At 37.8% G+C, this 26,233-nt stretch overlaps 1 protein-coding gene across 5 annotated transcripts in view; it reads left to right on the top strand.

Moving 5' to 3' along the window:
- Naaladl2 (N-acetylated alpha-linked acidic dipeptidase like 2) overlaps positions 1 to 26,233 on the top strand; it is a 1,340,311-nt gene that overhangs the window by 1,253,685 nt on the left and 60,393 nt on the right. For all 5 annotated transcript variants that reach the window (XM_052732134.1, XM_052732135.1, XM_052732131.1 and 2 more), the window contains one exon: positions 15,828 to 15,921. In XM_052732134.1, the coding sequence (XP_052588094.1) occupies positions 15,828 to 15,921 (94 nt within the window). The remainder of the gene's footprint in view (positions 1 to 15,827; positions 15,922 to 26,233) is intronic.

The following is a 26,233-nucleotide window of genomic DNA, read 5'->3' as shown; positions in this document are numbered from 1 at the left end:
TATGTGGAACTGGAGTTACAGAATGTAAGCTGCCATAAAAATGCTAGGAATTGAACCTGTGTTCTCTGGAAGCACAGCCACTGCTCTTAACTGCTTAGCCATCTCACCAATACCTGAAAATGTAATTCTTAAGTGTAAAGAGAAAGAAAATGTCAGGAAAAAAATCTGCAAGTAAAAGAAAATTAATCAAGAGAAAAGACAAACCAATAGCATAATGCAAACACATGCATAATTTTATATTTTGTAAAATATTAAAAACATAAAAATAAAGAGACTGAAGAGAGAATACTAACCAATGGAAGTCAATGCAGCATGATCAAAATCCCAAGCAATTAATTAGGTCCAGTCTTGGAGTGTAGTCTAATTAAAGGACAATCTCATAAAGGATTATAAAGAATAAATCATCAGGAAGATACAGCGTTTCCACATGTATGACCAAGAAGCATGTGTGTAAAACAAGGATCAAAAATTATAATGTAGGATTTTATACACTCCCTGTTTGTTGGGAGAAAGGAATTAACCATAACCTGGTGTCCGACAGTGGAAGAGGAGGTGGTTTGTGTGGACAGCTGAATCTACTTAGGTGAGGCCAGTTGGTGTCTTAGGAGGATTGTCTTCCTACCCTGCAGAAGTAAGACAGCAGTGAATACTAGAGATTATTTTTATTGCATTACATTTTTAACTCAGGTTGGGGACATGATTTGTAGCTAAAAGTTTTCCTGGCCCTGCTTGGCTCTCAGTCAGGACAAATCTCTCTCACCTGCCAGTTCCACAGCTGCTCAGATCCAAGTAAACACACAGAGGCTTATATTAATTAAAACGGCTTGGCCATTACCTCAGGCCTACCACTGACTAGCTCTTACATTTAAACTCAGCCCATTTTTGTTAATATATATGTTGCCACATGTTCTGTGGCTTTAACTGTGTGCTATTACATGCTGCTCCCTAGATGGTGGGCTGGCGTCTGCTAGTTTTTCTTATATTAGTTATAACATTTTTTAATCCTTTTTTATTTTTATTAGAAAACAAGGGGAAATGTGGTGATATTTTATTTGTGCTGAAATGTGGTGATATTTTATTTGTATGTTAATAAATAAAGTTTGCCTGGAGATCAGAGGACATAGATAGCCAGCCATAAACAAAAGTCAAGCAGTGTTAGCACATGCCCTTAATCCAATCACATGACAGGCAGAGTATCAGTGCGTTCAAGGACACAGCCAAGTGTGGTGACACACACCTTTAATCCCAGTACCAACCACAGAGACCTGGAAGTCTGTACAGACAAGCAGTGATGAGGAAGTGAGGTGGCTGGGCTAAGAGCCAATGAGAAGGCAGAACAGCAAGGCAATAAAGGCACAGGTTAGACAGGAAGAAGTTGGTTCTCTTGGGAAGCTATGGCAGCATGGTGAGCTAAGGTTAGTTGGTGTCTATTCCTGTTTCTCTGATCTCTATGGCTTTCACCCCTGTATTCAGCTCTCTGTGTCTTATTAATGCGACTGTTTAGAAATTCGTCTACAATGGTTCAGTCCATAAAACACTGATAGAAGAACCTGAATTTCATCTATTGAGCCAATGTAAAAATAAACTTGATATCATGTGCTTATAATCTGGTGTTGGGGATGCAGAGACTAGAGGATCCCAGGGCTTGCTGGCCATCAGTCTAACCTAGCATGATTAGTGAGTTCTAAGCCAGTAAAATAGTCTGTCTCAAAGAAGGTGGGTAGTATCCTGCAGTTGTACTTTAATCAACACACACACACATACACACACACACACCTGAAATTACAATCTCAGAGTCTATTTGTGCATTTTTTTGGTGATGAGTTTACCAAACTGTGCATTATTCATATTTTTATCACCTATTCATGATTATGAATAAGAACAAATGTAACTAATCAATTTAGATTATCCTGGTAGTATTTTGTTATGTGCAAAAACAATGCATTTAACGTTTTAAGAATTTTAATTCTTCTTCTGGTGTGTCTCTGAAAAGCTCTGTGATGCTTAGAAAGTCATTTCAAGTTGCAACTCCCATTTGCTTATCTGCAAATTGAGGTGATAAAATCAGACAACAGCAAGACTTCTTTCATTATTTGCTCCTCTATAAGTTTATGCAAAATATTTGATATTCTGTAAATTAGTTTTATTACTTATGAATGTGTATTTACATTTTATATTTCATAAGAGCATATTTCCAGCAATTAATTTTTCATTAAAAATAAGGATAAAGTTATTTGTACCAGAAATGTCATAATACAGATCTCATTTAAAAGCTAGGTGCCTCTTAATCTTTCTAAGTTTGTGAGTTAGAGCAGTAGAGTACAACCCTTAGAGGTATCCCCAAGCTTCTGAGTAAGTTGTATAGAGGAACCCTGGTTTCCTTGTCACCCTTAAAAAAGAGTTATAGTTAGCAGCTTATGATATATGAATAAAAAATAAACACATTGTAAAAAATGCCTATTTAGTTGGTTTTCCACTAAATAGCACTTTAAATGAAGAAACTAGGTGTCTGTTATTGGACACATTTTTGTCCATTTTCAAATTACCTGCTCAATTTGATCAACTTTTGTTCCTCATGAAATTGTCTCATGAATTATTTATTTATGCACTTCCACATAAATAAATGTGGCACCTAATTTGCATTTATACTTTAAAGGCAAAATTAGATAACAAAAGATTTATATTTTCAGAATTTTGAAAATTGATATATATACCACTTTGCTCAAAAACAGCTTTTAAGCAGGCAAATGGCTCAGTGTTTTAAAATGCCTGCCTCCAAGATGGACAACTAGAGTCTGATGTCCTGGACCCACATGGTGGAAAGAGAGAACTGACTCTGAAAGGTGACTCGTGGCGTGTGTGAAACACACAAATATAGACATGCTGGTTCTCAACATCCCTCTCCCACAACCATCTATCATTAGTGAGGCTTATTTTAGTTTATTTCTTTATTTTATTGAGTCAATGCCTCAAGTAGCCCAGATTGGCCTTAAACTCCCTGAAGTCAAAGATGACCTTGAACTTCTGATCTTCCTGCTTCTGCCTCCCAAGTGCTGAAAGATAGGCATGCTGGCTCATGGTGTGCTGTGAGTGTAAGGCAAGGCCTTCTGGCTAGTAAAGGGGCACTCTACCAACTAAGTGACAGTCCCAACTAAGATGTTTATTATGAAATGGTGGATGACAGAATCTTTACTCAGATCACCTTAGACTCTCCCCTGTGTAGAAGGCTCATGCTTAGGAATTTGCATCTTTGAAAAGTTGTACACGTTCTTCTGGTGCTGACAGTCCAATGGCTTCATTCATGCATTCGAATACTAAGTACAGAACCCAGACTCTACTGTAATATACCAAGCCTTTCATAGTCCTCACTATGATATTACCCTCACTGCTTGTTATAATTTGACATGTTTGTATAAGATAAAATGCAATCAGGCCTTCCATTCCAGTGAAATGGTTGGCTACAGTCTGGTACCTTCAGAAGCTTGGTCAAGGAGCTTGCAATAAGTTTTCACCAGCAGTGTTGACTGGTCCTGGATATCAGTGTGGCTTAGGATAATGGAAATGTCAGGCAGCTGTCAGGACTACAGTTAGTCTTGATAGAGAGTCCCGAGAGAGGGAGAGGGACTGCAAGGAGGCTGAGATCCCTGGCAAGCAACAGCGAGGCAACCAGATGGGTTGTGGTTGTACCAGAGGAACAGAGGTGGTATCCTTGTGTCTCTACAGGACTGGCATCTAGTGAGTCCCAAAGGAAGGTTGTCATTTCTGGCAATCAGCCACAGGGAGGACTGGATTGGGGGTGGAGCATATCCTATCTTATTTTTGAAGCAGGAATACATCTATCCTAGTCTACCATCAAACTTGCACTGAGAGTGGCCTTGAACTTCTGATCTTCCTGCTCCTACACCCCAGGCTTGAGTCACAATGTTTGTTCCTTTCCTCCATCTCCTTCACACAAAGAGAAACAGAGATGTGCCAGGTTATCTTTTAAATAGAGTCAGTGTTGCAGTGTGTATTGTGGAGGGATGAGTTTTGTAATCCAGTGATGGACAGGGGAATACAACTAGTTCATCTGAGGATCTAAAATTGCTAAGATCTCACAGACTGCTGAAAGAATGGAAGTCTGATCAAGATGAGTGGGGCAGTGTTCACCTCTGCTTGTTGACTGTGAGAGACAAGTTTCACTTAAACCCTGATGAACTTTCTCACGGGCAGTAGACTTCCAGTGTGTGTTGAGGTTGTCTCTAATATGAATTGCGTAAGGAACTGGAATTGTCAGAGCTGTAATAGGTGGCTACCATTCCTTCAGGTTCTAGAAAGCAGTCATAAGCTATTTAGATGACTCCTATCACCATCAAAGCCCCAGTCATCTCATTCCTCACTGATAACCAAACATGTGCCGAAGCCTTCTAAGGGTATTGTTAACACTTGAGATAGTAAGGTCTTAATAAGGTGCATAGGGAATCAATCATTAAGTTTACACACTGTAGACCAAAGGCTTTTGTATTTTCAACAAGTTTTATTTACATATTATAAATGTTCTGATGCTGTTACATGGAGGTATAGGGTATCAATTTTCAGAAAAAAACATGAGCAAAATCTGCTTCATCTTTCCAAATGAAGCTTTTCTTTGGAGTCTTACATAGAGTGGTGAAAGCTAGCTTCTTGATAAATATGTTAGTGATCCTATGGAGCCCCATTACAAAATATGTCTGAATTGTCAAGTCACTGCAGTGTAGCTGAAATACACTTCTGCCTTGAGATGACTAACAAGGAGAGTCCTCATCTTCTGCTTACCTTCCTTTTCTTCAGTAAAGAACTCCTCTGTCTATGAAAGTGGACTTCTTTAGAGCTTGAATCAACATTTGCACTTGTCCAATCTTTTTACTAGGACATTCTCTATCCTCCAGCATCCCCAAGTGTTACCTTTTCTCTAAAGCCTAGCAGTAGAATCTCCAGCCAGTGTTCTGGGATGATTGCTCTCTGTAGTAATGCATACGTCCTCCCAGGTGACTGTCATTTTTCTTTTAGAACTGTTTCACAATAGTAGTTGCTTTTTGTTTTTACATCTAACCCAGAATTCTTATGTGTGTGTGTGTGTGTGTGTGTGTGTGTGTGTGTGTGTGTGTGTGTGTGTGTGTACATCTGTATATATGAGCACCTGTATATGTGGTATAACAGGGACATATGTAGAGTTTGAAGGACAAACTTGGGAGTCCATCCTTGCTTTCCACCTTCTTTAAAGCAAGTTCTCACTATTGTTTGCCAGTGTGCTACATAATCCTTTCCAGCTAATACAGGAGCTTTCAGGGATATCCATGTGTCTACCTCCAGCTTTGCTGAAAGAGCACTAAGATTACTGATGTGAACTATTATTGAGGCTTTTGATTTAGGTCTAAAGATTTGAATTCAGGTTCTCATGTTTATATGGCATATGTTCTACTCATATCTTTCTAACATTAACCAGAACTCTTGAATACTAGGACTGTTGGAATTGTTTCTTTAAAATAAGTGTTGCATATAGATTTCTAAGATAAAGTGTTGAAATGAATTGCAAGATTGCCCTGCAATAAATAACTTGTTGAAATGAATTGCCCCATCACAAGGGGCTAATTGGTGAACTACAGTAAGACTTTCAAATTCTATAACTGTTCTGTGGACAATCAAGATATATTTAAAGAAGCACAGTCCTGTCTTTCTAAGTAACACATGAGACATAAAACAGATATCTCCAGAATGCCTGAGCGTGGCAGCACACTCAATGTCTGCAGCTCCTTATTTACATGCGTATACTTAAGATTCAATTGAACAATAGCATCTGCTTCTCAGAAAGCTGCTAGAGGAAACTTGTCATGAATATAATCGCACATCAAAAGATATGAAGCCTGTGTGTTTCTTTCACTATTTTTAAAATGTCAAGTCTCACTCTGTAGGAAGCAGTCTACAACAATATGTATTGCATTTAAAGTCAGAAAGAAGAAAAAAACTGCATTAGCAGTGTAATAGCATACTTTCCAGGTCACATATATTTTGACCATTATTTAAATCTGAAGTCTCTGTAGGTAGAAGCAGTTAGTTCAAAAGAACAATTTTTTTCTTTACCATTCACATATCATTCTCCCTCTCTAATGCTTCTACTGCTTCTATGATGAAAACATGTCATTATTTAATTATTATAACATATTATTTCTAAAACAAAGTTTCACCTGATACTCAAACTACATTAAAACAATAGTGGCTTAGTTTTTGGTGGTTTTCACTGAAAATATACAAAAGAAAATAATTCTGTGAGCAATTTTTATGAAAAAAAAAGTAGCATTAGTCAATTAACTCAATGTAATAGCTAATATTGACTGTCAATTTAACAGGCTATAGAATCATTAAAGAGACAAGCCTCTGGGCATGACAGTGAGAGTGTTCTAGTGCTCGGAATGCCTGGAGGGATTTCTTGATAAGGTAAATTGAAGTGGGAAGACCATTCTGACTGGGTGGCACTGGGCTGTCATCCTGGACTGAATCAGATGAAGAGTATGAGATCAGCACCAGCATTCATCTTTCTCTACACCTCTTAACTTGTGCAGCAGCCTTTCTAAGGTCCTGCAACCATGACTCCCCCAACATTATGGACATTACCCTCAGTATGTGAGGCAGAACAACTCCTTTCTTCCTTAACTTATTTTTACTAGGTTTTTGTCTCAGCAACATTTAAAATAATTAATACAGTAAAGGATTGTCTTTGAACATGATTAAATTCATTATTGTCAAAATGTCACTTGTTAGGTGTCACAAACCAATACTACCTTTATTCTTGACTAAATATTTTTTATTATATTGTTAAAAAACACATTATTTTACATGTATTGATGCTAGCATTGATAAGCTGTAGATAAAGCTTTGCATAGGAAATCATTGTCACTTCTGCATTCCTGCATCTTGAATACTTGGCACATGCTGAGTTAGTGTTGTTAGAAGCTGCTAAGTTCCTCTTTTGTTTCTGACTTGGATAATTGATGTTGTTCTGGATGCAATAAAGACAGAATGACAATAACTCAACCCCTCTTGTTGGCCAACTCACAGCTCTGGTGACTTGTGCTACTACAGAGAACTTGATTTCTCTTACTGGTAGTGAGAGGGATGCATAGCTATTTCTCCCAAACCATGACTTTTCCTTCACATTTTCAAGACATGTATGCTAAATAAATACTAAAATAATTTAAATTTTAAATATCATAATCCAATTAAAAAAGTTTGTGTGATGTAGGGACAACTGATTTTCATCCAGTTTACTCCTATTTTTTCCCCTTGATGCTGAGCCGAAGGTGGGGCCTTCTTCAGGAAGGCCTTTTCACAAAGAAGTAAATCCTGATTCTGCTGATGAGCAAGGACCCCTGTAAACCTTTGCATGGTGTCTTGTGAAATGCTTTACCCTAAAGTTATAGTCAATATCTATCTCCTTTCATGAGCAACAGTTCAATAGCCCCAAGAACTTACCATAGTCCATAACATAGCTGGTGCAGCATGAGTGTTGACTTACTAGTCGAAGTGTCCTCTAGCAGCATGGATGAGGATGAGTGGCTGATCACTAATAGCCATTTGTACAGTAGTTATATTAGTTATTAAAATCACTTCCGTGAGCCTTTTTAAAGATGCTAAAGTTGGAGTCCTAACTTGTAGTCCTCTAAACAGACATGGTCCCCAGACACCATCTTCCTTCTCTTTTCTTATTTTTCCAGATTATCTGATTATCTTATAGCTTTGTAACCAACACTATTCCTTTCAATGAAATTGAAGTAAAATAATCTTTATTTATCAGCCTCAAGGTGAATTATTTTACTTCATAAATTTCTGCATATCTTTAGAGATAGGAAACCAGAATCTACATACAAGAAAATTAGTACTGGCAAGTATAAAAATTATACTTCTCATAGAGTGACTTGCTCAGGTCTTTATTTAAAAAAAAAAAACTGTGATGGGTGTAGTAAGCCCTTGGTTGTTCCTTAGAATCATATCTTTTGATTCAGTAGATGCTGTGTCAGTAGCCACTTGTAGTCTTGATTTGTTAATATTCAAAAAATGAGCAATAATCTGCTATTTGGTGTTATAATTGGAGTCTAGAATCTGTAGCCAAAGTACTTTCAGACAGATCTCAAAATGATCATGTACTAGCTCAGTGGCCTTAAGATAATTAATTATGTAATGTCTCAGTTTTCTCATCTGCAAAATATAATAATACTATTGTATGGTTTAAATGAATTAACTCATGTAAAGAATTTAGAATATTGCCTGACACAGTGGAAGAACTCTAAAATGTTAGTTGCTAATATTATTGCTAATATATAGAAGTTAGTTATTTGTGAAACATAATCATTCATTGGTCAGGCAAAACAGTACTTGACAGTCAAAACAGAAAAGTTTGTGGCTTGGTGTTTCTCCTTCCAGTGCACCAGCAAATAGTAACACACTGGGCTCTTCTCTAAGCAGAATGATTAACAAAGTCAAACCCAGTTCTTACACTTTCAAATGTCACTTAGATACCAAAAAATAAACTGGGTGTTTTCCAAGCTGATGGTCTCCAGTCATATTTTTTCCACTATACTTTAATGGCAGAAGGCAGATGACAATCACTGACAGAGGAAAGGTACCTGGATGTAGGAGATTTTTCATAATACATTCCCAAATATTGAACTTATTTCTCAACCTGAGGCTCTTTTCAGCCATGGGAAATTCCAGTATAGAAGAAAAGTTATAGCCCAGGTTGGTCTTGAACTCAAGATCCTCTTTCCTCTACCTCTTCAGTGTTCTCTACTGGCAAGCACCACCAAAACCAGCTCCAGAAAAGAATAACATGGAAAGGTGTAGACTGTAGCATCTACACAGAACAACCTTCCTCGCTGTTCCTAGCTAGGCAACCAATTCCCAGCATCCTCACTTCTTAGATGTGGATGTTCTGAGGCACCTGTTTTTTTAAGGTTTTTAGTTTTTCCAGCAAGGACCATGAGCAATTCAAATTTGTGTGGAGACATACTTTTTGCATGCCTTCTTTCTATTTCCCATCAACTTAAAGGGCCAGAGAACCTTGTGGTCTCTCGATCACAGCAACTCTGCAATGGGAAGATGTGCCATTCACAACTTAGTGTCCTGGGATCCTTGCTCATATTCTGAAAGCTGTAGTCAGTGTGGTAAAAATGGTAGCATCAGTTCCCTGAGGGCACTACGTAGAAAGGATTTGCTTTACTCCAAAGATGTGTGCAGCTCTGATGGTTTCACTGCCAGTGCCCTAGCTCACTCATCCTGAGAGCTATCATTCTTCTTTTGGTTTCACACATCTTTTCCTGTAGGTAGCCCATTGCCTAGTATTAGCCACATGCCCATTGAAGTCAGATATTCCATGTATTTCCTGGACTAAAAATCCTTTTTAAATTAGTGTCCTCCTTTGGAATTATTTTGGAAATCTTCAGTGATTTTGAAATCCTTTGATCACAAGTGACTTCACTGGAACTCCCAGTCCTTCCAAAGTATTCTGGTATTTTTGAACCTGCAGGTGGATTTCTATAGCAGTTTTTATATCTTTCTCTCTTCCTATTGTTGACTTTCACAAATATAAGTGGTATACATAGGGCTTTGGGAAGACTTGCTAAGCATCCTCTCAAGATCATTCCACAGAAAGAACCTTTTAGTCATGCAGTGGCAAGGATTGGAGCTACTCCCCAGTTTATAGATGTCTTCCCCTTACATACTGACTCCTGTTGGTGTGAATGGGGGCAGGTTTGGTAGTTCAGATTTTATTTCCTAGTTTCTGTGGTATTTTTATCAGAAATTATCTGTTAGGGTATTTATATAGGTTACATGAGTGTTTGTTTATCCTAAAATCATTTTTAATTTTAAGCCTTATTTCTTCAAATAAATTTGTTGTATCACAGGTATTTGAGCTGAGTATCAGATATCAAATTTTCTATAGTTCAAGGGAAACAAAAGAAAGGAAGCATGTCTGTTCCACAGAGGATCAGAAAAAGCAAAGTTTTTATCAACAGCTGAAGTTCTAACTATAAAACGAAGGGACTGGATCTAGACATATAAAATTGGTGAATCTGTGGGGAATATCCAGACGAGAGATACTGAGAGTCTTAAAGCTGAATTTTAGCTATGTTAGGATAGGAATACAGAGACCATGTGCTGATTTTGTTTAACACCACATGATTTGTTGTTATTTCTGGAAATTCTGGTGTGTGTGTGTATGTGTGTGTGTGTGTGTGTGTGTGTGTGTGTGTGTGTGTGTGTGTGTATGTGTGTGTGAGAGAGAGAGAGAGAGACAGACAGACAGACAGAGACACACACACACACACACACACAGAGACAGAGAGAGAAAAGGACAGAGATAGAGACAGAGATCTTTGCTCTTCTACTAAGTCTTCTACTAACGACCTCATCACAGGTTTTGAAATGCATCATGAAGATGTGGAGGTCAGTCCCTCCAGCCTCATGCCTCTGGATGGCTACCCTGAGATCTCTTATCCATAGCGGGTTTACTGCCCATTTGAGGGTTTTCTGACATAAAATAGCATAACTCACCATCAGGGTATTTCAATACTGGCAGTTGCCAGGCACCGAAACTGCAGTTGTGAAGTCTATTGCTAGGGTATAGTTCTAATTCTACTTGTTGCTCTGAAGTATTTACACATCTTTTTGCTTTTGTTGAGCCACCAGACTGTTTATGTGATGCTGGGAATTGAACCCAGACCTTTGAGAATGTGAGGCAAGCACTCTACCAACAGAGCTACATCCTCAGTACCATTTATGCTTTTTATGCTTCTTTCAGTTCACAAACTGGGCTTTTCCTCTTTGCTCAATCTTCCTGAACCTCAAATCCATATTCTATGCATCATGCTTACATGGTATGGTAAGAAGTAAAATGTGGTGCTTTAAAGGAAACCAACTTTGCTGTTGAATTGTTTCCTAATCATGTGAAAGTATCATGACTTACTTCATTGTTAGATTTTTGCTCTCTTCTCCACACCATAGAACAGTAGAGATGGCATTGGGAGCATCAACGGATCTGGGCTCATGGTTTATTTACTTGACTATGTGTCACACCATGCCCATGTAACTCAGTGTCCCTCAGAGTCTCCGGATCTCTCTCTATATCTCATTGACCTAAAAAGCACGTGCTGTGATTATCTCACAGTGGCAGCTGTTATTGTAAAATTCTACTGTATTGTATATTTGATCAGGTACATAAAATCAACCCCATAGTGGATATTAGCTGTGTTCACTTTAATATGGATGTATAAAATTGAACAAGCCTAACAATGTTCTCTAATTTTCTTGGACTGAAAATAAAGAAAATTTGTACCATAGATCCATGAGTTTGCCTTAGTGAATTGTGTATGCCTTGTATAATATTGTGTTATCATTAACTACTGAGTCAGCTCAAAGCTTGTTTTATAAATATGGTCAAGGCTGACCAATGGATACAGTGGTCAGATTAAGTAGAGAAAAAGAACTCTGTAGATGTAACCGTCTTATTAAATAAGAAACACAGAGCCAAATACAGAGCTAAAAGCCCAAGAGGTCAGAGCAGTAGATGAAAGCTGAGACTTAAAACCGACTTCTTACCCTTCCTGCCACTGCCGTCCTTCCCCTCAGAAAGAGACCTACTTCCTGTGTATCTGTCTTTTTATTGACTTTCTGTTCTGCCTTCTCATTGGTTGTAAACCCAACCACATGACCTCCTCGTCATTGACTGCCTATACAGACCTCCAGGTCTTCTATGGTTGGTATTGAGATTAAAGGCGTGTGTCTCCATGCTGGCTGTATCCTTGAACACACAGAGATCTGCCTGTCATGTGATTGGGATTAAAGGTGTGTGCCGCCACTGCCCGGCATCTGCTATGGCTTGCTGTTAGCTCTGACCCCCAGGCAACTTTATTTATTAACATACAAATAAAATCACATTTCAGTACAAATGAAATATCACCATAGAACTCTTTTTTTTAGATATTAACAACTTGTGGAAAAAATGCTTTTTGTTTTGTTTTGTTTTCCTCTCTAGACTTGTCTGATAAGCAAGAGAAAGATTTTGGAGAAAGTCAGAAAATATAAATACAATCCTATAGGTTGATGTGGGGATGGATAAATTACTTAGTAACTTTAAGAGAAATAAGTGTATGAATATGTAACATGGGCTCATAAAAATCAGTTATGTAATTATAATATTTTGTGATAATTATTTATAATTATAGAATCTGTATGTCTAGTCCCTATATTAAATTTACTTAAAGTACTCTTTTGAACTTTTAAATATTACAAAACTATTTCAGGATGAAGATAGACAAACTTACATATGGAATAAATGTGATTTGCTTCTATTCTCCTTACAACTGGGAAGACACTGCTTTGTGGTTTTATCTTTAGATGCTGAATCTTGACTAAAGTCTGCAATTCCAGGATATCAATCATGAACATCAGTGTTTTTAGTGAAGGAGGAAAGATTTGGCCTGTAGTGTTAAATAACTCAATAACTCATTTTAACTTCTTTAAAATACTCCTAATTCTATACATAAGTTTTTATTCCATTGCATTACCTTCTAATCAGGGTTAAGATAGCCTTAAAGAAAGAGAGAGGGGAGGGTCCCGGGACCATGTGTGGGCTTGCCTGTGTGTACATGTGCACCGTGTGTGGAGTGCTACGCTACACATGTGGGAGTCAGAACACAACTCTTGGAATTTATCTTTCTGCTTCCATCATGGGATCTGGGAATTCAATTCAGGTCAGATCATCAGGTTTGTATAGCAAGTGCTTTTATCCCTGAGCCATCCTGTGGGTCATGAAAGCAGATTAGATTATGTGCTTCATTGAGTTTTTATTTTTAATACAGGAATATGTATGTGCTGGGGTGAGGTTGTGAAGATATGTGCACATGAGTGCAGTGACCAAGGAGGCCAAAGATGGCCTCACATCGCTTGGAGCTGGAGTTGCAGTTGGTTATGAACCACCTCGTGGGGCTGGGAAGAGAGCCCCAGCCTCTGTAACAGTAGCCCATCTCTTAACCACCAAGTGTCACTACATCCCTTTGCCTAGTTATTCTGTGGAATCTCACAATTGCCCTCTGCTAATGTTGTGTACTGCAGTGTCCATGTCATGTTGCTAACAGAGTATCTCACTGTGGGAAACTAATAAACAGTAGAAGTTTATTCAGCTCATGGCTTTGAAGGCCGAGAAGTTCAGTAACAAGGGGTCAGTGTCACATGGTGATAACAGGGTGGGCAGGGTGCTTGTGATCAAAGGGCACAAGAACATGTAAGCTTCAACTGCACTCCTTTCAGTTGTGTATTCCTTTATTGGGCAACCCACAGCACCAAGCCTAAACCTAGTTACCTCCCGGTAGCCCCTTTGCATCTACATGTGAGTTATAGACTTACTTTCCCAGATATACACATGGACGGTACGTCAGACAATACCACATGAGGCTCTAGGTGTCACCACTGTCTAGGAGTTAAGGGTCTGACAAATGCCTGCCAATATTACAAGAAACTAATGTATTTAAGTCAGAAAGCATGTGTATGTATTACAAATAGGAGTGTGGACAGAGAGTTTTAGAATCTACTTTTAATTCTTTAGAAATAATCAATGAAAAGGCCTTTCCAAGACTCTTCCATACAGCATAAGATACAACAAAATGGCTTTGGTTTCACAACAGGCTCTGTGTGGTGATGTGAGAAGGTTGTCGAAACTTTCTGAGGTTTGGTTTCATAATCTAGGGTGAAACCACAGTGACACCTGCTCTGCTCAGCTGTGGTGAGCAGTAAGTGGTGTAAGAACTGAACAGCATCTGATTCCAGAACTGTCTTTGGTATTTAGCTCTTACCATTATTTTTAATGCTTTCTTGGTGTGGGTCCTTTCAGCCATAGGAATGGCAATGAATTCCTCTACTGCCAGCTTCTAAGGGTTTCCTTACAAGGAGGTGCACCCAAGCCTCATGTAAGCATCAGGGAAGTTTGCACTCTCCTGTCTGAGGAAGGCTGTCCTACAGCACAGCTCTTCTCCCCTCACATGGCACTGGGCACACCACTCTCCCTCTCGTTTAGGAAGCCACAAAAGGAGCTGGTTTAGCATCTATCATGGCCCAGGTGCCTTCAAAGTCCCACTCTTTGTTGCCAGGTTCTATTCCAAACAAGTAGCAGGGTGACTGGCATATATTCCAGCTGTTGGTGCTGCCAAACGAACTCTTTTAAAACAGAACAAAACAGTGTTCTCCATCAGCACAGTCACTCTTCTCCTCACCCCCCACTTCATTTGAATCTTTTGTAAAGTGCAGCTTCCAGGTACTGAAAGCATCCACAAAGCGTGTCTGTTTTGTAGTTCCCATTATCCAATGCAGATTGGAAAAGGAATCTTCCTATTTCCTAATAACTTAAAGTTTTCTTTTACAAATAATTTATTTCCAAATATTGGTGTTCAGTGCATGATTTGGACAGGGCAGGTGGAGTACAAGGGTGACTCCTAACAACCTGCTGCAGGCAATTTTCTGTTCCTAAAGCACAGTGTGATCAGGCAGCAGCTTCCCATGGGATTTACAACAGATATGCTGGCGATCAAACTCTGCAAAGATATCTTGGCCATTGGGGAAAATCCATTGCTATATATGGGAGTAAAATACCTCCAACAAATAACAGAATCTCTCCTCTTTATTTCCCAGAAACACATTTTTTCCCAAGCCTGGACAGATCAGATTGAATTGCATTCTTACCATGAAATGAATTGTGTGAACAATAGGGAAGTACAGTTTTTAACTTATATAGGATTTGGGGCTTCTTGAATATATAGATCTGGATATCTAAAATCCTGTTTAGCTGGTATATTATATCTCAGGTGGTTTCTGTCCTGACTCACGTTCTGACTCACGTTCTGACTTCCATGTGTAGTTTTTATGCACTAGCCACAATGCCTAGAATATTTATAATATCAATACAGTCTTGTTTCACTCTGAGCTTGGATTCAGGCTCGTAAGAGACACAGGGACATTTGTGCAGCCCTGGAAAACATTAAATATCATTTATGAGGGAAAAAAAGGTGTAGCATGGTATTTGCTGGTAGCCTTAAAGTCCTGTGATAGCTGTGTGAAGGCAGATGACTAGCAGAAGGTGACCAGCATGCACTACCTCAGGTGTGGCACATGGGTCAGTTTTCAAAAACAGCTTTAGAGTGGAGTGAGGGGTATGCACATGAGAAAGTCCCATCATGTCTTTGGCGTAATGCCATTTAAAGATTTATTTAATTTTTGAATTCAAATTGAGGTGTGTTCTGTAAAAAAATGTATGTATATATGTATATAGCATTGGTTTTGATAAATTTCAGAAGCATGACTGGGAATAAAATTAAGCATTAAGAAAGCATACCCAAGGGACTAAAGAAATGTATTAGACTGATTATGCATTAAATGAAATACAACAATGGTTAACTGTGTCTAGAGTTTTTATTAGTTCAATAACCAGAGGTTGATTTTTTTAAGTTATTTTTCTAAAATGTTTGATCCTTTTTTGAATATAAAGAATTGTTTCAAACTCTAACTTCTCGACATTGTAGGTCAAAAAAGAATGAGCCATTAAATGCTTATACTATCCTATGACATGAGAAAGCTATCCAGCCTTTTTATTTTTTACAGAAATATAAACTCAAAAACAATTTGAAAGGAAAAGGATTTTACAAAACTAAATTTGTTTCTTTTTATTGTTACTGTGGGTATATAATAAAATGTGAAATAACCAATAAATAAATAAATGACAATCTTAATTACTGAATGCTACAAATTATTTTTTCTTTTCATTTCAGCTCTCAGGAGAAGTAATTCTACAAATTGCCAGTGAACCTGTTCTGCCCTTCAATGCCCTTGATATAGCCTTAGGAGTTCAAAACAGCCTTAAAGGTAATTTTTCTTTAAATTGTTTTAATTTTAGTAAATGTAAAAGTTTTCAAATACTTACAAGAAGGACTAGATGAAGTATCCAGTCTCTTAAAAGTTGTAGCAATGATGTGGCTCTGTCCCCAGAGGGGAGGAGGGAAACAATTGAAAACTGTTTAAGCCACCCTGCAGACAGAACTGAGACAGACTTTGTGTGACAAAAGGCAGTGTGTCCCAGGCTGAAGGAGGCTGATGGCTGTCTGTCATTAAAGAGATTTGGATCTCAGAGCTTCCCTTACTAGTCACAGATTCATTGTGAGCTAGTAGTTCAGGAATCCACCTTTCCCCCAACATTGTCCCTAACACATTCATTCCACACAGCATGGAATCCTGAGTTTCTCCTCTGGCACTGGTTCTTATGGATGTGGTAGACATTCCTGGTTCATGTGAAAGGGAGCAGTGAGGCAACCAGAGGATCAGTTCCATAGTTTCTATCTCAGTCCCTGACATATAAATGTATCTGCAGAACTCAGACCCCCCACCATCCAAATAAGTTACTGCTTGTCTTCATTTATTACGTACAAAGGGGGGGATTGTGGCTAAGCTTGTCATCTTCCTCCTGAGTCACATATTCTGCTAGCAAATCTTTAATGGGTCAGTGATAGAAAACTACTCAATTCGAAAGAAAACCAGTATGTTAACCATAGTGCTTAAAGTGTCTTCTGATAGCAGAGCAACCTCCAGAGTCAGAGCTCCAATGACTTGGAATTAAAAATATTTTTTTAAGTTGAAATTATTCTTCCTCAGCCAATCATCCAAGTTAGTTTGTTTATTGTGTGTTTACTCTTACACTGGATGAAAACAATGGTTTTGTCTCTTTTTGGCTACTCTTTTATCTTTGTAGTTCTCTTCTTTCAGGCTTCCATCTCTCCAAGGTTGCCATGGCTACGGGTGCCATTCTGTCTCCACTTCATATTTGCTATTTCTAGAATATTTGGAGCTCAGAAATGTGGTAGTGAAGCACATGACATTTTACAAAATACACGTAGAGCAGGTACAGAAAATAAACAGTACTGTGAATAATAACCTTTCTCTAAGAATTTTATTTTTTAAAAATCTGTTTTGTTTGTTCTGGAGGCTGTTTTGCTTTTCGTTAGCATCTGAACTTTATCCTCTATAAAATTCTGTTGGTCTGGAAGACAGTACTTTAAACTTTCAGAGAACAAAAGAGGAGGTTTTTAACATTATGAAATCCTTGTCCTTCTGTAAAGTATCATGTATGAGAAAGAATCTCAAGTAGTGTACTTGAAAATACCAACATTGTATAATAGAATTATAAACAAGTTTCTTTCTGAGTGGAAATTGTCTATGATCAATTCATCTGCAAGAAAGAAAAATAGAATTACAATTTAAAAGGTTAAAGAAATTGAGGAAGTAAAAATATGTGTCAATAAAATGATTTTAAATGCTCTTTGTTATTTTTTTAAACAATACGTAGGCAAAGTAGTTTATTATTATAACAACTACTAACACTTTTATAATTTAGGGTACTTTTAGGGTTCAAAAAGACCTATTATTTATAGTGAGTGTCTTATTATTAATCTAGTTTTGGTGGGCAGTCAAAGACCCCTTTCAATATAGGCCCATTTTTCTCCCAAGAGAAGTAACTTGTTACAAGTTGTTTTTCAACAATGGTGTGTGCAAAAGCCTAATTAGAGGGACTTAAAAAGAATAGGCAGACAGGAACTAACCAAGGACATGTGGTGGTAGACAGAGTCAGGAAGGTTAGCATATTTTTGTTTTGATTGTAATGGTCTTGTGGGGAGGCAAAATTTGTTCATAAAGAAAGAATTAATTACTGGCCTGATTTTCTTGAGAATACCTTCAGTTTGAGGGCTTTGCTGTGGTTAAGATGGGAGTTGCCCCATTTGGGACACAGTAACAAAAGCTGTAAACTAGATAAACAATAGGGATTTAACAGTCATGGTCCCTAGGGCTGAAAAGCCCAAGATCCAAGCCCAGATTAGTCTCTGCATCCTGGTGCCCAGATGCTGGTGGTTTTCTCTAACCTCACAAGACAGAAGGTGGATGAGAAGTATCTGGGCCTCCTTTATGAGGGTGTTTGTCTCATGCTTGAGGATTCTGGACTAATAACCTAGTTATTTCCCAAAGACAGACAGGCTGATGCAATTCTTCTGGGGGTTAGGATCACAGCACATTAACACAAAGAAAGCACAAGTGTGCAGACCAAAGGGGGAGTAGAAAAATTCATCCCTAAAGTATGAGGAAAGATAGAGGACATGATAGATGGTAAATGTGGTCATGTAACGTCTTCTCCAGTCTCTATTCATAAAGAATGATGTGACGGTGTAGGGACAATGTGAGATTGAGATGAGAGAGCTGTGAAGGAGTGGCAATTTCTTAGATGTCTTTGAGATCCCCAAAGAATGTGTGAGTTAATAAATATATATTGTAAATGTGATAATTAAGCATAATTATACCATTTTATACCTTCAGATGGAGGTGTAGGTGTGGAGAAGAGCAATTATTGTCCCTTTCCCTAGCATGATGATTAGACTCTTTGAGGCAAACACATTTACTTCATATAAATCTTATGTACACAAGAGCCTTCTGAAATGAAGATTCAGGGAAATAGAGAACAATAGTTACTTTTTATTTAAAGATTGATAAACAGTAGATAGTCATGAGGAAGCTTAAAGATTGGAAGGGTGTGACTTGGTGCTAACACCTTTGGCATTTTAGCAAATCCTGCTGCTTCAGTTTGTTCTCTAGGCAGCTGTATCCCTATAGTCAGAGATAAGGAGCTTCCTTGCTTCCAGCATGGGCGAGATAGCACTGAAAAGGTCTTATAACTGTTCTGAGAAGTAGGTCAGATAATTCTTTGTGGTCCTGTTTAGGACAAAGGATCAAGAGGATCACAGAGACTGTCATATTCTTGTACTTCATTAACTGAGAACTAAGTTGTCAAAAATTAGACAAGAATTAATTCAGAAGGAGTTATTATTGTTTGAAAAATGGGAAGTGATTTAGAACTCTCTCATTTTAATCTCCTAGGCCTAGTCATAGACAGGACATGAGAGGCAAAATAACCCAGACCTGAGCAGGTAGAGAAGCCATGCAATTAGAGCAGTGCCAGGCTGAAGGTAGAGGAAGAAGGCAAATAAATCACTTCAGGTCAGTGACATGGCTCAAAACATGCTGAGGCCTGAGCTCCAACCTGCCCCTCACCCACAACCTGTGGGATGCATTTTTAGGGAAACATCCCCTCTGCCCAAAGAAGCTAGAACTTTTGCTGAACCTCACAACTAATAATATACTTTGAGGTCACTTAAGACTGCTATCCCACTGTATACTCAGGCTGTTTATCCTACATGTAAGAAAACAACCAAGCTTACTTGCTTTAGATTTTCCATATAATCAACTTTTACAACCTAAGGTAATGCATAGCTGAAATCTTAAATTATATACTCTTCTCTGCCCCTAGCCCAGAGAGCAATGCATGAGTATATGTGTTAATATTTGCTTAAAACCATTCATAAGAAAAATGCCCTTAATAAATTAATATCTACCATAAATGTTGGACACAGTCTATGTATATTGTTTGACAAACCATGTTTGTAGTACTCTTTGTTTTCTTGGTCAGGTGTGGTCAGTGGGAGTCAGTAACTTCATCCTTTATAAACTCTGTTTAAAGATTGCTGTACAGTACCTTACTCATGTCAATTCTTTCTGGACTATTCAGTAAACGAGAGAGCAAAGCTCTTTGTTAGAGACCTACAGACAGAGCCAGGGAGAAACAGACTCACAAGATAGCATTCAGGCAAGCATAGATGCATTCTCCTACAATAGACATACAGGAATGGCAGAAGACACAGGAAGGGAAATAGAGAATTGAAATCTGCCCTTGCTCTTGATTAAATGACATCAAGGAAAAATGCTTTACTAATTTCTTTTCCTAAGTGAAACACAGACACATTCTGGGCACTCTGAGGTTCTTGTTGTTGTGTTTAAACCAACATAATATTCAAATGGTAGAAGAAAATTGACTCCCACAAGATGTCTTGTGACTTCCACACATGTACCATGGCACATGACAGACACAAGATAAATAAATGTGTAAAAATGAAAACACGCTACATGTAGCCCAGGTTAATAACTCTATTCAGGTACATGCCATTATAGCAAGAAGGATTACTACTAAGAGACAAAACCCTGGTTGTTTTGTAGGGATTTACTTCCATTTGAGATCAGATTCTGCCATCTAAATGCAGAAGTGTTTGAAGCTTTTGTGTGTTACTAGGTTTTGTGTGGGAATGCCTGGCTGCTTGCTGTTTTGTTAGGGTGCCTCTTCTGTAGGTGAAGAACTTTGCCTTTCACTCTTAGTGATTTTCATTGTTTTATGTCTCATGGGAAACTCTTGGGTAGTGGAGTTTAATTCAGAATTATGAAGTCCAATTTTAGCTACCCATATTAAAATTTCAATGATAGTAAAATAAAATTTAACAAACATATGTTTAAAATTCCTTTAATGTCTTGTGCCTAAATATTTGTCAAAGAGCTGTCTGTGGCTTGTAGCCTTCAATATAGGCTTTTTTTTCTTTTGGTTTTAAGTCATCCTAACTTAAAATGATGAAATATTAATTGTTTGCTAACTTGTATGAACCTGTTCAATTACTATCATATTGGCTATAGCTATATTTCCAATACATATTACTTCAAAATGCTAATGTATAAATATGACTACGATCTCAATACCTAAGTAAGTAATTGATTTTGTCAACAATGCCACTTCCATGTACTAAACAGTCTCTGTAGCATGTTAATTGAAATACACATTGTTGCTGCTTAATACAAGCTTAAATTGCTGATTTATTTCTTATTCTGTTATGACAGTCAGGAATGATTAGTCTCATGTTCTAAATTATCATAAAGGAAAAGAAAAAGTGACCTTCAGTTCAAGCAGTGTGAGGACTAAGATCCCTGAAACCCAATTGTATTTTCAGTACTGTAATTTTCACCCTTGACAATTGGCCATCTTGTTTATTTATGACACTAGTTTATGGTCACAGGGAACCATTCTCCACTGTTCCCACAAGCACCAGAAAGAAGTATCATTTACTAGTGAATAATTTGTTAGAGTTGATTTACTGTGTCTTTCTTGAAAACATATTTTGACCGAGTGACCTTGGCTTTTAATATTTGGTCAATGCCAAAGACAAAATAGAATATATATATATATATGTATATATATATATATATATATATATATATATATATATATATATATATATATATATATATGGAAATGGAGTGGAAATAGTGACGGATAAGGTAAATGATGCACTTCAGATGTATTTTGTGTGTTTTAATTCATGTGTGTGTGCACAGGTACACATGTGCACATATTTGGAGACCAGAGGACACGATTTGCTGCTCTTCCTTTGTCCTCAAGTGCTTCTATGTGTCTTTTAAGGCAGAGTCTCTCAGTATCCTGGGACTGAGTAATTAGGCTAAGATGATGACTAGTTAGCTGGAGACTTGCTTGCCTCTGACTCCAAAATGGTGGAATTCTAAGCCTGTGCCAACAAGTTTAGCTTTTCATGTGGGAGCTAGGGATTGAACTCAATTCCTTATGCTTCTAAGACAAGGCTTTTAATGACTCATATACTTCCCTCAGACTCCTTAGATATGCTTTTGATAAAGAAAGGTAAGTCTGAAAGATTCTCCTAGAAAGCGATGGCACTGGATTGTTGGAGTCAGGGTAGGCATCAAGGAAATGAACAGTAAAGTAGGCTTACAGTTGGGGAACCTGCAAACAAACTAGAGAATAGGTAGCTAATAATTTCTTTTTTTTTTTTTTTTTTTTTTTTTTTTTTTTTTTTTTTTTTTTTTTTTGTGGTTTTTCGAGACAGGGTTTCTCTGTGTAGCTTTGCGCCTTTCCTGGAACTCACTTGGTAGCCCAGGCTGGCCTTGAACTCACAGAGATCCGCCTGGCTCTGCCTCCCGAGTGCTGGGATTAAAGGCGTGCGCCACCACCGCCCGGCGCTAATAATTTCAATCAGTTGCTGTTTCTCACTTTTACTATATTTTAACATATAAAAGCACTTTAAAACAATCAATGCCTATAGAGTTGTGGTGCCTATTTTTTTCATAGTCAGAAGTCTGAATATTAATAATTTAAAGTTATTGTAAAAGTTGCATGAGCCCAAGTAAGCAGAAGTAATTTCCATTTGATCTGGCTATATATACATTTTTTAGTGCTAGCCAGACTTAGTAGGAAACGTAATTTTGAACACTGTGGCTTGTTGCCAACTTTGGATTGTCTCACTAAGTTTAAATACTTGTTGGCAGCTATCCCCCTGTTCCTTAAATAACCGACAATGCTGATTTGATGGGATCTTCTTCCATCTTATTAGCTTTGATAGTTCACTGATGTCATTCACTGCATTTGGGAACAGGGCAGAATTTTTAAGGTGATGGTGCAGAGAGACCAGGATTTACAGTCCTGTTATATTTGTAATTTCAATTTTTAAATGTCATGAGCATTTGAAACCCATATAATGTGTTTAATTTTCTTCCTGAGTAATATAAAATGAATTTTCTAATTGGCAAAATTAAGTTATACACCGAACAAATTGCATGATTCTTGTTCTAGCGCCATCTGTCTCCATTTTGGTTTTAATTACCACCAGTGTCAGCTCTGCGCTTGGGGATACACGGGGAGCCATCTCCCTGCTTACCTAGTTTTGCGAACTCCCCTTCAAGTCCATGGCAGTCTAAATTCCAATGATTCCAAAAACAAACTTTACTTTATTTCCATGGACATTTGGAATGGTGCTAGATCTCCAGCATATTGCTCATAACAGGAATGTCTGAAACACAGCTTATTTGTGTGGTAAATATTTCTCAGAGCACTCACTCCTCCAGTCTCTTTTAGTCAACCAAAAGGGTTGAAAAATATTTTTAAAAATAAATTTAGCTTTAATCCTCACTTTATTTACATATTAATTCTGACTATATGACTATATTAAAGTGTATGCTTCACTTATTGATAATCAACACTTAAACCAATGAAATATTTGAAAGAGGAACCAGAACAGAATCTCATCCATTTTCATACTGTTGGTGTTGGCCTGTCCAGCTAGAGTTTTTTCCCCCCACAGGGTTTCTTCAAAATCACTGGTTCTGCTTGTTTTTCAAATAATGCCCTTTCATTGATATTCTATTTTCTTGGTTCTTTTCATATTCCTTGGAATTATGTGTTTACTGTGAGAGTCCAGCTCCAACCTGTTCCAATCTTTTGAAGGGTTCTTAGCTGGAGGAGAGAAGGATAAGAAAATAGCAGATAGAGAGACATAGACAGTGAGAAGAAACACAGGATAGCTTCAGGAGGGCCTGGGTCAATACCCAACAGCTTCTTCATTTATTCAAAAAGGCTTTTTATATATGCCAAATGGAGAAGCAAAATCAAAGCACACTGTACACCAAGTGTAGACCCTTACAAACACCTGGCAAACACGTCCATGGCCAAATCATCTTCTTACATAGCCCTGCTGTGTAAAGCAACCCCAGATTCTCTGACCCTGAGTAAGGAATCACTAGGAAGCTTCTGTGGGCTCCCACAGTTTACTTTTTTTCATCTCTTGTTGCACAATTTGCTGTCAGTCACACTTCCCCCTTTGTGATGATTTTTTTCCTTCCCCAAGGCCACACTCAGATGTGTTTCCTCTGCTTATGACTGCAGTCAGATGTCAACCTCTTATTTTTCCTACTCTCCCACTATAGTAACTATTATATTAAAAATCTTCCAGAATGTATTTTTAATCCCGAACTCCATGCCTATGAAGTCACAAAATATCAGTCAATCTATTACTCTAAACCTTTTGCGTTAATGTTGAGCTTTAATAGAGTTTGATCATTTCTTTGGTTCAGTAGGTTTGCTTAGACTGTATGTTCAATGCCCTGGGTTTGTTCTCCAGCAACAAGATCATAAATAATTCTTACTTGTAATAGAATATAAGGACATTCCCTCAAGTTCAGCAATTTTATTGAAACCTTGTCTTTTCTTTTTTTGAATTAGACCATGCTAAATTAAACTCACATATACCCTTAAATATACAGCTTCAAATTTCTGCCTGAGGTGGATAACGATAAGAATGTATAGTACATGAATATAGTTCATTTTAGAAAGTATTGGGAGCTAGAGAGGCATCTCAGTGGTTAAGAGTACTGTAGTTCTTGCAAAGGACCCAGGTTCAGATCCCAGAAGCCACTTGATAGCTCAAAATTGTCTGTATATCCAGTTCTAGGGAATCTAATATCCTCTTCTGGGCTCAATTGGTTCCTTTGACTTATGTGATACATATACTTACATGCAAGCAAAATATTCATATTCATAAAATACATGTATCTTTTAAAAAGAACAGAAATCTTTAGCTCTCTCTTTCAAAGCTGTCAGTCAGAACTTTACTCCTCTGCACAGTGGCAGCATCAGTAAGTTACATAAAGAGTTCATGGTTCATTTTTTCATACCAGGCAAGCAGGGATGGAGGCAGAGCTCACTCCATACAGTGTTAGAAGATTGGTTAATTTTCTGTTGTGATAAAATATGATCACCAAGGAAACTTATAGAAGAAAGAGTTCCAGAAAGGGAGAGAGGTTCCATAAAGGGAGAGAGGTCCATGTTGGTGGGGAGGCCTGGCAACAGGCAGTCAGAGGACAAATCTGTGACATCACCTCTTCAACAACAAACACGAGGCAGAAAGAATGCGCGGAAAGCTGGTCCATTCCCAGTGCTGTACTGCTTCCTGCAAGGTCCCATCTCCAAAAGGCTTCACCACCTCAAACAGCACCACAAGTTGGGGACCAAACTTTAAACATGTGAACCTACTGGGGGACATTTCTTATTTAGATTTACACGAAGGAAAAACTCACTCCATGCAGTGTTGAGGAAAGTAGCTAAAGTACATGTAGCTAAAGTACTCCCGAATGAAGTCTGCCTGTGCTATCAGATAATTTTTGCCTTCAAGAATATAATGCCAAACTACTTTTTGAAAAATGGCCAGTGCCTAATTCTTCCCCAAATACCCTTTTGTAATCTTTGCCAATGGGGATCTTGTTTGCGTTCAGTTTAGCCATAGTTACTATATAGTTTTCTCTATTATTCATCTTTAAATATTCGATATGCACTGTAAAATCAAGTCTGGATTATCTGAGCATTATTCTTGCTTTAGCTCCCATACATCTTCCTTTACCTGAGTGTTTAATAGCCAGCTGAGATGATGCATTGTGGCTCCTACTGAAGAAGACAGCATGAGGAATAGAAAGTGTAGCATAATAAAGAGCTGTTGTTCTCTTGGCTGACATCATATTGACAATTTCTTTTATTCTCTTTAATGGTGCTATTAGATATTTTTAAGATGACATCAAGTAGCATATATTTTCTTCCAAATAATATCCTATTAAGCTTTTAACCACCATATTACATCAAGCACATCATCCTTTTTGTGTTGCTTTACATCAGAGAGGTCTAAGCAGTGATTGTGTAAATGTTAGTGCCTTTAAAGCTGTAATAAACTTGTGGATACAGCAGTGGCTTCTGAGAAACAGTAGTAAATGAGAAAGGCTATGCTTGTTTTATGTAAAAATGTAGTGTTTGAGTACAACCAGTACATTTCCCCCATAATTTAAAAGGAAATGGAGTAGAATTTTTAAAACTACAATTGTAAAATAGAACCAAATCATATGTAAGTGCAAATAAGCTAATATCTAAAACTTTTGGACTATGAAACCCTAACCTAAGAAATCACAAAAGTAGAAAGTAAAATTGGTCTTTAAAATAGGACAGCGATAAACTTGTCAGTTTGTAAGGCAGATAAAGGCACAGTGGTTTATCCCTATAAAATTCATCAAGCTATGAAGTAGTGTAGGCTGGAGGGTGTCTTGTACAGACCTAGATGCTGTCATGTCAGGACAGGTATAGACCTAGTGGGTTCTGTCAGCACTCTAGTTGGTGTTGGATCTTGATGGCTTATGTGTATAGGAAATGTGTCAGTTATGTGGATCTTCTGACCTACTAGGGAAGGTATTTGGGAAACCCTGCATAATCTTCATGAGGAATAAGATTTCTGAGAAATATTTGGGCAGTCCTGAGGTCACTATACAAAGATGCCAGTATACTATGTTAAGTTTGCCTTATATACCGTGTGTGACACGAGTCAAGAGCTGTGTTCATGAGCTGCCAGGATTAGATTTAATTTGAAACATAGATTAAAGGAGGTTATATGTCTTGGACAGATAAGTGCATTTAATCACT

This window comes from Peromyscus californicus, unplaced genomic scaffold, assembly GCF_007827085.1.
Source record: "Peromyscus californicus insignis strain IS unplaced genomic scaffold, ASM782708v3 Scaffold_9__1_contigs__length_137607984, whole genome shotgun sequence".
Taxonomy (NCBI): domain Eukaryota; kingdom Metazoa; phylum Chordata; class Mammalia; order Rodentia; family Cricetidae; genus Peromyscus; species Peromyscus californicus.
This window is presented reverse-complemented; position numbering and strand designations above follow the sequence as displayed.